A 14,914-nucleotide genomic window follows, 5' to 3' on the forward strand; every position below is an offset into this window, starting at 1 on the left:
CTCCTTCCCCCAAAGACTCTGACACCCTCTCCCCAAAAGACCATGACACCCCTCTCCCCAAAAGACTCTGACACCCTCCTCCCCAAAGACCCTGACACCCTCCTCCCCCAGACTGACACCCTCCTTCCCCCAAAGACTCTGACACCCTCCTCCACAAAGCCTCTGACACCCTCCTCCCCAAAGACCCTGACACCCTCCTCCCTCAAAGACCCTAACACCCTCCTCCCCAAAGACCCTGACACCCTCCTCCCCCAGACTGATACCCTCCTTCCCCCAAAGACTCTGACACCCTTTCCCCAAAAGACCATGACACCCCTCTCCCCAAAAGACTCTGACACCCTCCTCCCCAAAGACCCTGACACCCTCCTCCCCCAGACAGACACCCTCCTTCCCCCAAAGACTCTGACACCCTCCTCCACAAAGCCTCTGACACCCTCCTCCCCAAAGACCCTGACACCCTCCTCCCCCAGACTGACACCCTCCTTCCCCCAAAGACTCTGACACCCTCCTCCACAAAGCCTCTGACACCCTCCTCCCCAAAGACCCTGACACCCTCCTCCCCAAAGCCTCTGACACCCTCCTCCCCAAAGACTCTGACACCCTCCTCCCCAAAGACCCTGACACCCTCCTCCCCCAGATTGACACCCTCCTCCCCAAAGACTCTGACACCCTCCTCCCCAAAAACCCTGACACCCTCCTCCCCCAGACTGACACCCTCCTCCCCAAAGACTCTGACACCCTCCTCCCCCAAAGACCCTGACACCCTCCTCCCCAAAGACCCTGACACCCTCCTCCCTCAAAGACCCTAACACCCTCCTCCCCAAAGACCCTGACACCCTCCTCCCCCAGACTGACACCCTCCTCCCCAAAGACCCTGACACCCTCCTCCCTCAAAGACCCTAACACCCTCCTCCCCAAAGACCCTGACACCCTCCTCCCCCAGACTGACACCCTACTTCCCCCAAAGACTCTGACACCCTCCTCCCCAAAGACCCTGATACCCTCCTCCCTCAAAGACCCTAACACCCTCCTCCCCAAAGACCCTGACACCCTCCTCCCCCAGACTGACACCCTCCTTCCCCCAAAGACTCTGACACCCTCTCCCCAAAAGACCATGACACCCCTCTCCCCAAAAGACTCTGACACCCTCCTCCCCAAAGACCCTGACACCCTCCTCCCCCAGACTGACACCCTCCTCCCCAAAGACCCTGACACCCTCCTCCCCCAGACTGATACCCTCCTTCCCCCAAAGACTCTGACACACTCCTCCCCAAAGACTCTGACACCCTCTCCCCAAAAGACCATGACACCCCTCTCCCCAAAAGACTCTGACACCCTCCTCCCCAAAGACCCTGACACCCTCCTCCCCCAGACTGACACCCTCCTTCCCCCAAAGACTCTGACACCCTCCTCCACAAAGCCTCTGACACCCTCCTCCCCAAAGACCCTGACACCCTCCTCCCCCAGACTGACACCCTCCTTCCCCCAAAGACTCTGACACCCTCCTCCACAAAGCCTCTGACACCCTCCTCCCCAAAGACCCTGACACCCTCCTCCCCAAAGCCTCTGACACCCTCCTCCCCAAAGACTCTGACACCCTCCTCCCCAAAGACCCTGACACCCTCTTCCCCCAGACTGACACCCTCCTCCCCAAAGACTCTGACACCCTCCTCCCCAAAGACCCTGACACCCTCCTCCCCCAGACTGACACCCTCCTCCCCAAAGACTCTGACACCCTCCTCCCCCAAAGACCCTGACACCCTCCTCCCCAAAGACCCTGACACCCTCCTCCCTCAAAGACCCTAACACCCTCCTCCCCAAAGACCCTGACACCCTCCTCCCCCAGACTGACACCCTCCTCCCCAAAGACCCTGACACCCTCCTCCCTCAAAGACCCTAACACCCTCCTCCCCAAAGACCCTGACACCCTCCTCCCCCAGACTGACACCCTCCTTCCCCCAAAGACTCTGACACCCTCCTCCCCAAAGACCCTGACACCCTCCTCCCTCAAAGACCCTAACACCCTCCTCCCCAAAGACCCTGACACCCTCCTCCCCCAGACTGACACCCTCCTTCCCCCAAAGACTCTGACACCCTCTCCCCAAAAGACCATGACACCCCTCTCCCCAAAAGACTCTGACACCCTCCTCCCCAAAGACCCTGACACCCTCCTCCCCCAGACTGACACCCTCCTTCCCCCAAAGACTCTGACACCCTCCTCCACAAAGCCTCTGACACCCTCCTCCCCAAAGACCCTGACACCCTCCTCCCCCAGACTGACACCCTCCTTCCCCCAAAGACTCTGACACCCTCCTCCACAAAGCCTCTGACACCCTCCTCCCCAAAGACCCTGACACCCTCCTCCCCAAAGCCTCTGACACCCTCCTCCCCAAAGACTCTGACACCCTCCTCCCCAAAGACCCTGACACCCTCCTCCCCCAGATTGACACCCTCCTCCCCAAAGACTCTGACACCCTCCTCCCCAAAAACCCTGACACCCTCCTCCCCCAGACTGACACCCTCCTCCCCAAAGACTCTGACACCCTCCTCCCCCAAAGACCCTGACACCCTCCTCCCCAAAGACCCTGACACCCTCCTCCCTCAAAGACCCTAACACCCTCCTCCCCAAAGACCCTGACACCCTCCTCCCCCAGACTGACACCCTCCTCCCCAAAGACCCTGACACCCTCCTCCCTCAAAGACCCTAACACCCTCCTCCCCAAAGACCCTGACACCCTCCTCCCCCAGACTGACACCCTCCTTCCCCCAAAGACTCTGACACCCTCCTCCCCAAAGACCCTGATACCCTCCTCCCTCAAAGACCCTAACACCCTCCTCCCCAAAGACCCTGACACCCTCCTCCCCCAGACTGACACCCTCCTTCCCCCAAAGACTCTGACACCCTCTCCCCAAAAGACCATGACACCCCTCTCCCCAAAAGACTCTGACACCCTCCTCCCCAAAGACCCTGACACCCTCCTCCCCCAGACTGACACCCTCCTTCCCCCAAAGACTCTGACACCCTCCTCCACAAAGCCTCTGACACCCTCCTCCCCAAAGACCCTGACACCCTCCTCCCCAAAGCCTCTGACACCCTCCTCCCCAAAGACTCGGACACCCTCCTCCGCAAAGACTCTGACACCTTCCTCCCCAAAGACCCTGACACCCTCCTCCCCAAAGACCCTGACACCCTCCTCCCCAAAGACCCTGACACACTCCTCCCCCAGACTGACACCCTCCTCCCCAAAGACTCTGACACCCTCCTCCCCCAAAGACCCTGACACCCTCCTCCCCAAAGACCCTGACACCCTCCTCCCTGAAAGACCCTGACACCCTCCTCCCCAAAGACCCTGACACCCTCCTCCCTGAAAGACCCTAACACCCTCCTCCCCAAAGACCCTGACACCCTCCTCCCCCAGACTGACACCCTCCTCCCCAAAGACTCTGACACCCCCCTCCCCAAAGACCCTGACACTCTCCTCCCCAAAGACCCTGACACCCTCCTCCCTCAAAGACCCTAACACCCTCCTCCCCAAAGACCCTACACCCTCCTCCCCCAGACTGACACCCTCCTTCCTCAAAGACTCTGACACCCTCCTCCCCAAAGCCTCTGACACCCTCTCCCCAAAAGACCATGACACCCCTCTCCCCAAAAGACTCTGACACCCTCCTCCCCAAAGACCCTGACACCCTCCTCCCCCAGACTGACACCCTCCTTCCCCCAAAGACTCTGACACCCTCCTCCACAAAGCCTCTGACACCCTCCTCCCCAAAGACCCTGACACCCTCCTCCCCAAAGCCTCTGACACCCTCCTCCCCAAAGACCCTGACACCCTCCTCCCCAAAGCCTCTGACACCCTCCTCCCCAAAGACTCGGACACCCTCCTCCGCAAAGACTCTGACACCTTCCTCCCCAAAGACCCTGACACCCTCCTCCCCAAAGACCCTGACACCCTCCTCCCCAAAGACCCTGACACCCTCCTCCCCCAGACTGACACCCTCCTCCCCAAAGACTCTGACACCCTCCTCCCCCAAAGACCCTGACACCCTCCTCCCCAAAGACCCTGACACCCTCCTCCCTCAAAGACCCTAACACCCTCCTCCCCAAAGACCCTGACACCCTCCTCCCCCAGACTGACACCCTCCTCCCCAAAGACTCTGACACCCCCCTCCCCAAAGACCCTGACACTCTCCTCCCCAAAGACCCTGACACCCTCCTCCCTCAAAGACCCTAACACCCTCCTCCCCAAAGACCCTACACCCTCCTCCCCCAGACTGACACCCTCCTTCCCCCAAAGACTCTGACACCCTCCTCCCCAAAGACTCTGACACCCTCTCCCCAAAAGACCATGACACCCCTCTCCCCAAAAGACTCTGACACCCTCCTCCCCAAAGACCCTGACACCCTCCTCCCCCAGACTGACACCCTCCTTCCCCCAAAGACTCTGACACCTTCCTCCCCAAAGACCCTGACACCCTCCTCCCCAAAGACCCTGACACCCTCCTCCCCAAAGACCCTGACACCCTCCTCCCCAAAGACCCTGACACCCTCCTCCACAAAGACCCTGACACCCTCCTCCACAAAGACCCTGACACCCTCCTCCACAAAGACCCTGACACCCTCCTCCCCAAAGACTCTGACACCCTCCTCCCCAAAGACCCTGACACCCTCCTCCCCCAAAGACCCTGACACTCTCCATTTCTAAGGCCGTTTTTAAAAATCATGTTGATGAAACGATGTATCATATAATTACACATCCTTCTGTTAATCAACGGAGAACAAGACTGGCCTTGCACGGGGAGCTGGCCAGAAAAGCTTTGGCCCCAAATGAGCCTTCAGCTCTTTGGACAGGATGTGCTCGCTCCCTTGGAATCGCAGTCCTGCCTGTTCCTTCCCGTCCACGTTTCAAAGACTGAGGCCGACTTCCCGATGTTAATCGGGGCACCCGTTATATATATATAAACACACACAAAGTAATAGTGACAGGGCTGCAGCCCACGCTGACTCTGATGTTCTTTTCCTTTTCTACATTTTCCATGTTTTCTACAGGGAGCATTTGTTACATTTATAATAATAAAAAACCCTAAAATTCCTTTTTACTAAAAATGTGGGCTGTTCTTGGGAGTAAGTCTACATGATTTTTTAAAGTAAGTTGAATTTTCTTATCACTGATAAAGCTTCTAGGAGCCCAGAGAGCACGTATCCTTCGCAGAATTGGAAATAAAATATTCTATCCATAATCATTCAATATAGAGACCCTAACTATAATAAATGTATTTGCTAGTGTAATCATCTTTAGATGACTTCCACTGTGTGTCAAATAGCTCATTCCTAGAAAAAAAGGAAAAGGAAGTGAAAACCAGAACTGAAGTCAGCGACCCCTGCCTTCCTTCCTGGCCGTGTGATTCCAGCGCACCTCACTGTTCTGCACTAAAATTCAATGGACGTTTCAATGCACGTTATAAGAGTCGCATGTATAATGTGCATTACTGGGAATCACAACTGGAAAGCTCTAGAAAAAGGTGTTAAAACATTTCAAAGTGTGCAGGACCTCACGAGAGCCCATGAACGGTGCCCTGGAGATCCACAGGTCTCCCTGGGTGTCGTGTCACTATATGCTTCTGTCTCCACTATTTTATGTTGACTGGGTTTGCTCTCTTTTTAAAAAATACAAATGGCAGGACGTGAGAAGGAGCTGAAATACTTCAGGTGCAATATGAAGGAATTTCTGACGTCCAACTGCAGCCGCATCCTCATGTACGAAGGCTTGTCGGGCTACGGAAAAAGCCAGATACTCATGGAAATTGAGTACCTGTCCCAAGGTGAGAACCACAGGTGAGTGTCTGGCGATGAAGTTTCTTTCTTGTCCACCCAGAGAATCCTGATGTCCTTAAAAGTTTCATCTACTTTAAAGCTCCTCTCCTTTGTGTAATTTGCATCATGTAAACTACACACAACCTGTCCATTACGGGTGCCATGCCCCCGTGTGCTAAATAAATCAATAATGGTAATCATATTGAACCAAGACAATGAGAAGCCTGGCTGAGCCCTGGAGACCCTGATTTCATGCCAGGTGGAGCTTGGCTGTCATATGTTAGAGCTTTCTGGGTAAGCCCAGTGTGCAGGCAGGTCGAGAGCAGCTGGCAAGAGGTGGAGACCAGGCTAGGGTGGGTGTGCAGGACGAGCACATACATCTATCCAGCCAGCTGACAGTCACGTGTTCACACCGTTGAGCTCTGTCCGGGAGTGGGAGCGACAAGGACAGGCCTCTGCATTTTCCTTGGGAAGGCAAAGCTAGTGTATTGACCGCGTCCTGCTTGCCTCCTTTCCTGGCGTGAATGTGGTGAGGGCTCTTTGGGACGACCCCTCTAGCACCCTCACTGAGGTCAGCATGGGCTTCAGTCGCAGTGATGGTGACCAGGTGCCGATGCTGATGTCTCGCCTGCTTCCACCACCCAACCTGAAGGCTTTAGGGGAAAATGCTTATTAGCCTTATATTACCTGTAGCTGTACTTCTACTCTTTTTGATGTCAGGCCTGAGAGAGGCCTGTTTTGAAATATCTTTACCATTGTTAAGGAGATAATTCATGACAACCAGAAGACATTCATTCATTCGTTCCATCACTTACTGAGTTATACTATGCTTCAGGAACTGTTAAGTGCTGTCTCCATTTGCTAAAGCTGCTGTAACAAAGTACCACAAACTGGGTGGCCCATCAACAGAAATTTATCGCCTCTCGTTGCTGGAAGCTGGAAGTCTGAGAGCAAGGTGCCAGCAGGGTTGGTGCCTTCTGAGAGCCATGAGGGACAGCCTGTCTGTGCTCCTCCCCGGCTTCCGGTGCAATGATTGGTGTTCCTTGGCTTATGGAAACATCACCCCAACCTCTGCCTTCATCTTCGCATGATATTCTCCCTGTCTCCAAATTTCCCCTTATAAAGACACAGTCATATTGGATTAGGGGCCCACCCTACTCCAGCTTGACCTCATCTTAATTTCATTACATGTACAATGTCCCTGTGGCCAAACCAGGTCACATTGTGAGGCACGGAGGTTAAGACCCAGCATATGACTTTGGGTGGGGCATGAGTCAACCCATAACCAGTGCCAATGCCCCGAAGATGAAGAACATCTGTTTCCTGCCGGGCAGGAGCTCTCACAGAAGAGAGAGAGAGATGACAGTAGAAAGGGGATGCGGAAAGGACAATGACAGGGGCATACTAGAGAGGGTGGCGGGAGCTGAGGGAGAGGCACGTGTAACGCAGCCTTGGGACGTCAGGGAGAGTGCAGGAGGCTGCACCTGCACGGAGAGGCACAGATGAGCAGAAACGAGGGCTGGGAGACGCTGCGGGACATGATCACACCCCAGCTGGGGAGACAGGAAGCGAAGGCACGGAGAGTGTAGACCAGTGATGGCGAACCTATGACACGCGTGTCAGCACTGACACGCGTAGCCATTTCTGATGACACGCGGCCGCTGAGGCGGCCACACGCCGAGGATGAAACATTTGCTGCTCCTGAGGATGAAACATTTACGACTAGAGTCTTGGAGTTAGAGTCTAGACACTCTGTGCTGGAGGTCTGTAGGCCAAAACAACAGAAGTCCGGCACAGAGCGTCTAGTTCTGGGACTTCCGGTTAAGCTGGGATCTTGGCCTTCACTTCCGCCGGCAGAGCAGGGAGCAGCGGAACGCAGCGGGGGATGCATCTCTGGGGGCCCTGCCATTACCAGTAACCAAATAACAGTTAACCACAGCAACCATTATCTACTGTTCTGGGGTGTCATGGATTTCTAATCCATCATTACTGAGATAAGTGAGGGGGAGGCCGGGAGAGGCGAGGGTTTGTGGCGTGCTATGGGTGCCGTTTCCCGCCATTAGAAATAGCGGCAGCCATTTTAATTCACATAAGGAACACCATCTTGCTCCATAGTGCAGACTCCATTTCACCACTATTACTGTTGTGCAGCCTTATTAACCCCTATTTCTGCTTATTAACCCTGCCCTTTCCTAAAAGACAGTTATATGCACCATTTTGTGGTTAGTTAGGCTAGTTAACCCCTAATTTCCTGCAGGCCTAACAAGCTATTTATAATTCTATCTTTTGTCACTGCCTCCCCTGATGGAGAACCCAAAAAATAAAAAAGTAAGGTTAAGTAAAGGAAGTGGTAGTAGCAGTGGCCGACCCTTTCAAGAGACATGGACCGAGATGTATGGCTTTATAGAAAAAAATGGCAGATCATTTTGCGTTCTATGTACTGAAACGGTAGTAAGCAGAACGTGGAATATAAATAGACATTTTGAAGCTAATCATTCCCAGCTCTTGGAAAAAAGTGAGGATGAAAGGAAGGAATACATTTCCAGGCAGCTACACCTTTATAAGAGCCAATCTAATTCCATCCTTAAATTTATGAAAGGCTCTACAAATTTAAAATCTGCAAGTTTGAGCATTGCTCACTCTATAGCTCAGCATGGAAAAGCGCTCAGTGAGGGAGAATTTATTAAAGAAACTCTCCTAAGATGTGCACCAGTTCTATTTCACGATATGCAGAATAAAGATGCAATTATTAAGAGAATATCTGAGTTACCACTCAGTAGAAATATCATAAAAGACCGAATAATGAGACTGAACATAAACGTACAACATCAATTAAAGAGAGACATAAGGAAGTGTAAATATTTTTCGATCTCTCTTGATGAAACTACTGATGTCACATCACATGCTCAGTTGGCCATTATTGGTCGATATTCTGATGGTCTCACAATGAGAGAAGAGTTGATAAAGTTAGTATCAGTGTCAACAAGTAAATCAGGAAGCGAAATATGTAAGGTTGTTATACAAACATTTCGTGACTAAGCATTGATATCTCTAAAGTTGTGTCAGTGACGACAGATGGGGCACCAAATATGGTGGGGGAAAAAGTCAGATTTGTCAAATTGTTTACAGAAGCTATTGGACATCCAATTGTGCCTTTTCATTGTATTATCCATCAGGAGGCTTTATGTGCCAAGGCAGGATTCACCGACTTAAACGACTTAATGTCAGTTGTTACAAAAATAGTTAATTTAATAGCTGCTCGCCCCCTTCACAAGCGAGAATTTTTGGCACTTTTACTGGAGGTTGATTCCACCTACAGTGGACTGCTGATGTACAATAATGTAAGATGGCTGAGCCGAGGCAAAGTTCTTGAGCGCTTTGTGGAGTGCTTTGAAGAAATTAAGGTATTTCTTGATGATAAGGATCTGGGAAACTTTCCTCAGCTTAATGATGGTAAGTGGGTCAACACCCTGATGTTTTTTACAGATCTCTCTGTTCATATTAATGAACTGAACTTAAAGTTACAAGGTTTTGGCAAAAGTATTGACATTATGTTCGGATACATAAAAGCTTTTGAAAGTAAAGTTAAAATTTTCAAGCGAGATGTAGAAACTAAAACTTATAAGTATTTTCCTCGAGTAACAAAGTATTTTGAGAAGGCCAGTGCAGCTGTACAAAATGAAATGGAACTCTTGCATATGAAGTACCAGCATGTTTTAGACTCGTTACTTGACCAGTTTAGTGATAGATTTAGTCAATTTAGAAGTCTAGAACAGACCATGAAAATAATTAAGTATCCTGATGTAGTAATCTACAGTAGTTTGGAATTAAATGGTTTCCAATGGATGCAAATTGATGATTTGGAGATGCAACTTGCAGAATTTCAAGACAGTATCTGGGCTCAGGTGTTTGTCGACTTGAGGTCAAAGCTTGAGAATCTGGAAAGGTGCCGCTTGGAAAATCAAGAGGAGTGCCACTACGAACAGGAAATTTGGAGTGCCTGGAACCGACTCCCAGACACTTTTAGCACCCTGAAAAATATAGCAATGGCTTTACTCACAATTTTTCCCTCTACATACTTTTGTGATGCCTTATTCTCAGCGTTAAATAATATCAGAACCAACAAAAGAAACAGATTGACAGATGAAGTTAGTAGCGCTTGCTTGGGCCTGAAGTGTACAAAATACCAACCTTCAATTGAAGATTTAGCCAATGAAATTCAGCAACAAAAAAGTCACTAATAGGCAGGTTAGTTAAAGAATTCCCCCTCCCCCTCACTTATCTTAGTTCACAGCACCCCACACAAGCTAAATAATATCAAGACCAACAAAAGAAACCGACTGACGGATGAACAAAGAAGTCACTAAGCAGGTAAGTTAAATATTTAGTTTTTGGTTTATTAAATACAATTATATATAACAATTATACATTTATGTTATTTAAACTATAAATATCGCGAAATAATGCTTTTTCCTCAAAGGGACACACTACCCGAGTTATGCTCAGTTTTTTGGTGAAGTTTGACACACCAAGCTCAGAAGGTTGCCCATCACTGGCGTAGATGGTCCTGTGCTGTCTGGTGGTGGTGTAGGATAGGCTGCTGGACAGAGAGTGGCAGGAAAGCACATGATGAGGCCATGGAGAGTCTTGTATGTCACAGAGAGGAGTCCAGACTTACCCTTTAGAGGGTGGGAGCCACTGAACAATTCTAAGTAGGAGAGAAGCTTTGCATCTATCTGGAAACAGTAGCCTCTGTGAAGACAATGCATGCAGTGTCATGACGCCAGGCTGGGCAAGAGGCATGCCATTGGGTAGCACGGGTGAGAGGATGAGGCCTGCACCAAGGTGAGGTGGTGGGCCTGGAGAAGAAGGCGAATAGACCTGGGCTTAGGAACCCAGGGGACAGGCCGAGTGTCTGAAGCAGAGTTAAGAAAGGCCTGCAGATCGCTTGGGGAGTTGCTGTTAGGACAACTGAATATGAAAGTCAGAGCTTGCCTTCAATCAACCTTTATTAATTTCATAAAATACATTTAAGCTCGGCCGGTGGTGCTCGGTGGTTGAGCATTGACCTCTGAACCAGGAGGTCACAGTTCGGTTCGATTCCTGATCAGAGCACATGCCCCAATTGTGAGCTCAATCCCCAACCAGGGGAGGGGGCATTCAGGAGGCAGCTGATCAATGACTCTCTCCTCATTGATGTTTCTATCTCTCTCTCTCTCCCTTCCTCTGTTTGAAATCAATAGAAACATATATAAAATATGTATATATTTTGAAACTCTCTTCTGATTCTTGACTTTCTTATAAACAGGACTATTGCTATTGCCTTGACTAAGATCAGCTTCCATCAAAATTTTTATACCATCCAGATACTCATGGCCAATGTCTTAGGTCTGGATGCTTGTAAACACTACAAAGAACGACAGACCAACATTCAAAATAAAGTCAAGACACTGTTGGATGAGAAATTCCACTGTATCTTTAATGACATTTTCCATGTCCAGGTAACTACCTAGTGTTAGACTTCCTCCAGAAATGGTGATGGGGCAGGTGTACCAAGTCCTCCCGATGCTCTGTGACCTGGCATCTCTGATTGTGATACCCTTTTCTTTTCCCACCTGGAGAGTCTGTGTGGTGAGGAAGTGCCTCCCAATCTTCCCTGAATGAGCATCCCCCTTCCTGAGACATATTGGAGGTGTCTAAAATGTCACACTCAAGAAAATAAAAATGCTACCTGTTGGTTCGTTTTTCTTCACCTTTCTATCAATCCTAGCCCGCGCCTCTGCTCCAGCGGTGCCTGCCAGTGCAGGACCGAGTGTGCCCTGTTTGTCCCTGTATCTACTAGATCCAGTGACAAAGGGTATTAAAGCTGGAAAGGACATTATGGGATATCTAACACATGAGGATCTGAAGGCACAGAACAGTAAAGTGATTTGCCCAAAGTCACACAGCTAGTAGTTCCCTTTGCTGTTTTCCCATACTTAACGTTGGCATTATTCTTCACACAGTTCCCTACCTCACGAGAGGTTTCCAAGATGAGCATCTTGAGAAAGCAGAAGCAGCTGGAAGCATTGTTTATGAAGATCTTGGAGAGAGTAAGAACGTCTGCGGGTCGAGTAATGGGGGGAGGAAAACTGGGCATCCCATCACAGAGCTGGGCGACCTGAGGGGCAGGGAGCTTTGAATTGTGGGAAACCTTGTATCCTAAAGTGTTTCTTTCTCCTCCCTCCTTCCAACCTTGAGCTCGGAGTCCATTCAGAATGTAGCCCCAGGCTGCCTGCCTCTCACTGCCCCAGGCTGTGAGCTCAGATTATGCTAAACTTGAACGTAGTCCCTCAACATTATTCCTGGGAGTGTGGCCTCTCCTTAAAACCACCTCTTTGTTTCCCATCTGTAAGAGATGCAGTACACGTGAGTGGCTTGTATGTAGCCTCTGCAGCAGACTACCCAGGGTGGAACCTCCAGCAAGTGACTTAACCTGCCTATGCTTTCGCGTTATCATCTGTAACATGGGGAACAATAGTGCCTAGCTCCCAGGGTCTTAAGGCTGAAATGAAACACTCAACCAGTGTTAGCGCTCTCTGTATGTTGATGGTCACCAAATCTATACTCTAGTTCCCACCTCTCTCATAAGTAACAGACCGCACTTCCAAGGACGAATATTCCACACGATGCAGAAACTCCCCCTCACTTCAGTGGCTGGTAGTAAATTTATTTGTTTCCTACTCCAATGCCCTTTCTTCCTCATTCTGATCCCGATCCTTGATTGGTTCCTGGCAAATTCATTCATGCATCATTAACTTCTTTCCACTTTGCTCCCCTCCTCACCAGTTGCCACATCCACACGTCTCCTCAGTTGCTGGGTCCTCCTATTTCTCCATTGTGTGGTCTCTGGAATCCCCCATGCTCTGCCCCCTGCTGTATCGGGCTCCTTCTGGACCATTGTCATAGCTTTCCAACCAATCTCTGCACCTCACACCTCCTCACCCCAATTCATCCTCCATATAAGTGCCAGAGTATATGCAAATCCAACCAGCCTACACTTCAAACTCTCTGAGTAATTCCCATTGCTAATGAGATAAAATCATATATATTTTTTAATTTTATTATTATTTTTTTAACCTGGAGAAATGCTACTCATCCTTCAGTGTCACCTCTTTGGTGAGAGCTTCCCAAATCACTAGGCATGACTAACCTCTTCTACCTGCTTCTGTGGCACTTTGGACATATTTCTGGTTTTATTTTCCCCACTGTGTTTGTGAGCCTCTAGGGATGGGAGTCACTTGCTCCTGGTTATATCTCTATTGGCCGGCATTGCTTCTGGCACATAATCACTGATCACTGGCATATAATACATGTGGCATTGACTCAGGCTTACCATTTAGCACCCTCCTCCATCCAGGCACATAAGCAAGGTAGTCTGGGCAGTTTCTGAGTGCCAGGCTTTGGACCATGTGCGTCACAAGATGAGGTCTGACTCTAACTGGTGCCCCAGCACCTAGATGGCACCTGACCCTCACAGGTTCCCAATCGATGCTAGTGAGCAAATGAATAATTCAGACCAGGCAGGGAAAGGCAGTCTGCACAGAGGAGGGATATGGGATCTGTCTTTAGTGTGACCCACGCAGAGTTCCAGCTGGAGCAGCAGCAGGTGCCGGGGTGCAGGACTGGCTCTGCCGCCTTGAGCGCAGCCTCTGCAGGCCCAGCCCCGTGTGTGTGGCCAGTGTATGTGGTCGGTGTGTGCTGGATATGCATGGGTGGAATGATTGCATGTGGCCGGTGTGCTGGATATGCATGGGTGGAATGATTGCAGGTGGCTGGTGTGTGTGGCCAGTGCGTGTGGCTGGTTCGTGTGGCCGGTGTGTGTGGCCAGTGTGTGCTGGATATGCATGGGTGGAATGATTGCATGTGGCCGGTGTGTGTGGCCGGTGTGTGCTGGATATGCATGGGTGGAATGATTGCATGCGGCCAGTGCGTGTGGCCGGTGTGCAGGGCCGGTGTGTGCTGGATATGCATGGGTGGAATGATTGCATGTGGCTGGTGTGTGTGGCCAGTGCGTGTGGCTGGTTCGTGTGGCCGGTGTGTGTGGCCGGTGTGTGCTGGATATGCATGGGTGGAATGATTGCATGCGGCCAGTGCATGTGGCCGGTGTGCAGGGCCGGTGTGTGTGGCCGATGTGTGCTGGATATGCATGGGTGGAATGAACGTCAAGTCGATATCCCTGGGAGGCTTCATTTGCCAATAGATTAAAATGACGTGTAGGAAATGACTGTTATTTTATGGAATGGGTGCTTTTACTTGGCCACAACCCCATCTCCCTTACAAATTTGTATTATCTTTGCACAAAGATTTGCCCAAGTAAGAGTCCATTCCAGCCAGCTCTCTCCAATTTGCCACAAATTCCAAGTTAGTGGCATCTGAATTCAGCTTTGTTGGGAAGAAAATGTTTAATTCAGCCCCACACAACCCAGGGGTCCTCATGCAGACCCACACGTGGATAAACCCCGAAGTCCCCCAGCATTTGTCTTCCTGTTTCTGCCCCTTGTCCAGACAGTGAAACAGGAAAGGGTTATTTTCATCATCGATGAGGCCCAGTTTGTGGACACGACCTCCTGGGCCTTTCTGGAGAAGCTTATCCAGACTGTCCCTATCTTCATCATCATGTCCCTGTCTCCGTTCCTCGACATGCCCTGTGAAGCTGCCAACGCCATCATAAAGAACAGAAACACCACCTACGTCACCATCGGCGCCGTGCAGCCCAGCGACATCCGCAACAAGGTCTGCCTGGACCTCAACGTCAAGGGCATCCCCAAAGAACTGGACTTGTGAGTAGCCTGTTCTGTCCCGAAGGCATCTGCATTCACTGCGCAGGTCCAGACCTCATCAGATTCCTTAAGACGCGGCTTAAAGTGACTATTTCCGCCTCTCAAAGGGGCCATCCCTCAGGCTGGTAGGAGGGATGCTGTCCTCCTTTCCTTGTTATAGTCCCTGTTGTGCCTGCTCAGACTGCATGGGGACATCAATTTGTTTCCCTTTCATCTTGCTGGGTGTGGGTTCTACTCTAATCAAGTCTTAGGACATTGTCATGAGCAAGTGACTCAA

At 50.6% G+C, this 14,914-nt stretch overlaps 1 protein-coding gene across 1 annotated transcript in view; it reads left to right on the forward strand.

The window, feature by feature from the left end:
* Window positions 1-14,914, forward strand: part of ADCY10 (adenylate cyclase 10) — a gene marked incomplete at its 5' end in the record, with an annotated part of 60,537 nt that overhangs the window by 22,361 nt on the left and 23,262 nt on the right. The window contains 4 exons of the mRNA XM_079762004.1: window positions 5,683-5,836; window positions 11,124-11,316; window positions 11,821-11,907; window positions 14,363-14,637. Of these exons, the coding sequence (XP_079618130.1) occupies window positions 5,683-5,836; window positions 11,124-11,316; window positions 11,821-11,907; window positions 14,363-14,637 (709 nt within the window). The remainder of the gene's footprint in view (window positions 1-5,682; window positions 5,837-11,123; window positions 11,317-11,820; window positions 11,908-14,362; window positions 14,638-14,914) is intronic.

Source organism: Cnephaeus nilssonii, assembly GCF_951640355.1.
Source record: "Cnephaeus nilssonii genome assembly, chromosome: 21".
Classification (NCBI taxonomy): Eukaryota; Metazoa; Chordata; class Mammalia; order Chiroptera; family Vespertilionidae; genus Cnephaeus; species Cnephaeus nilssonii.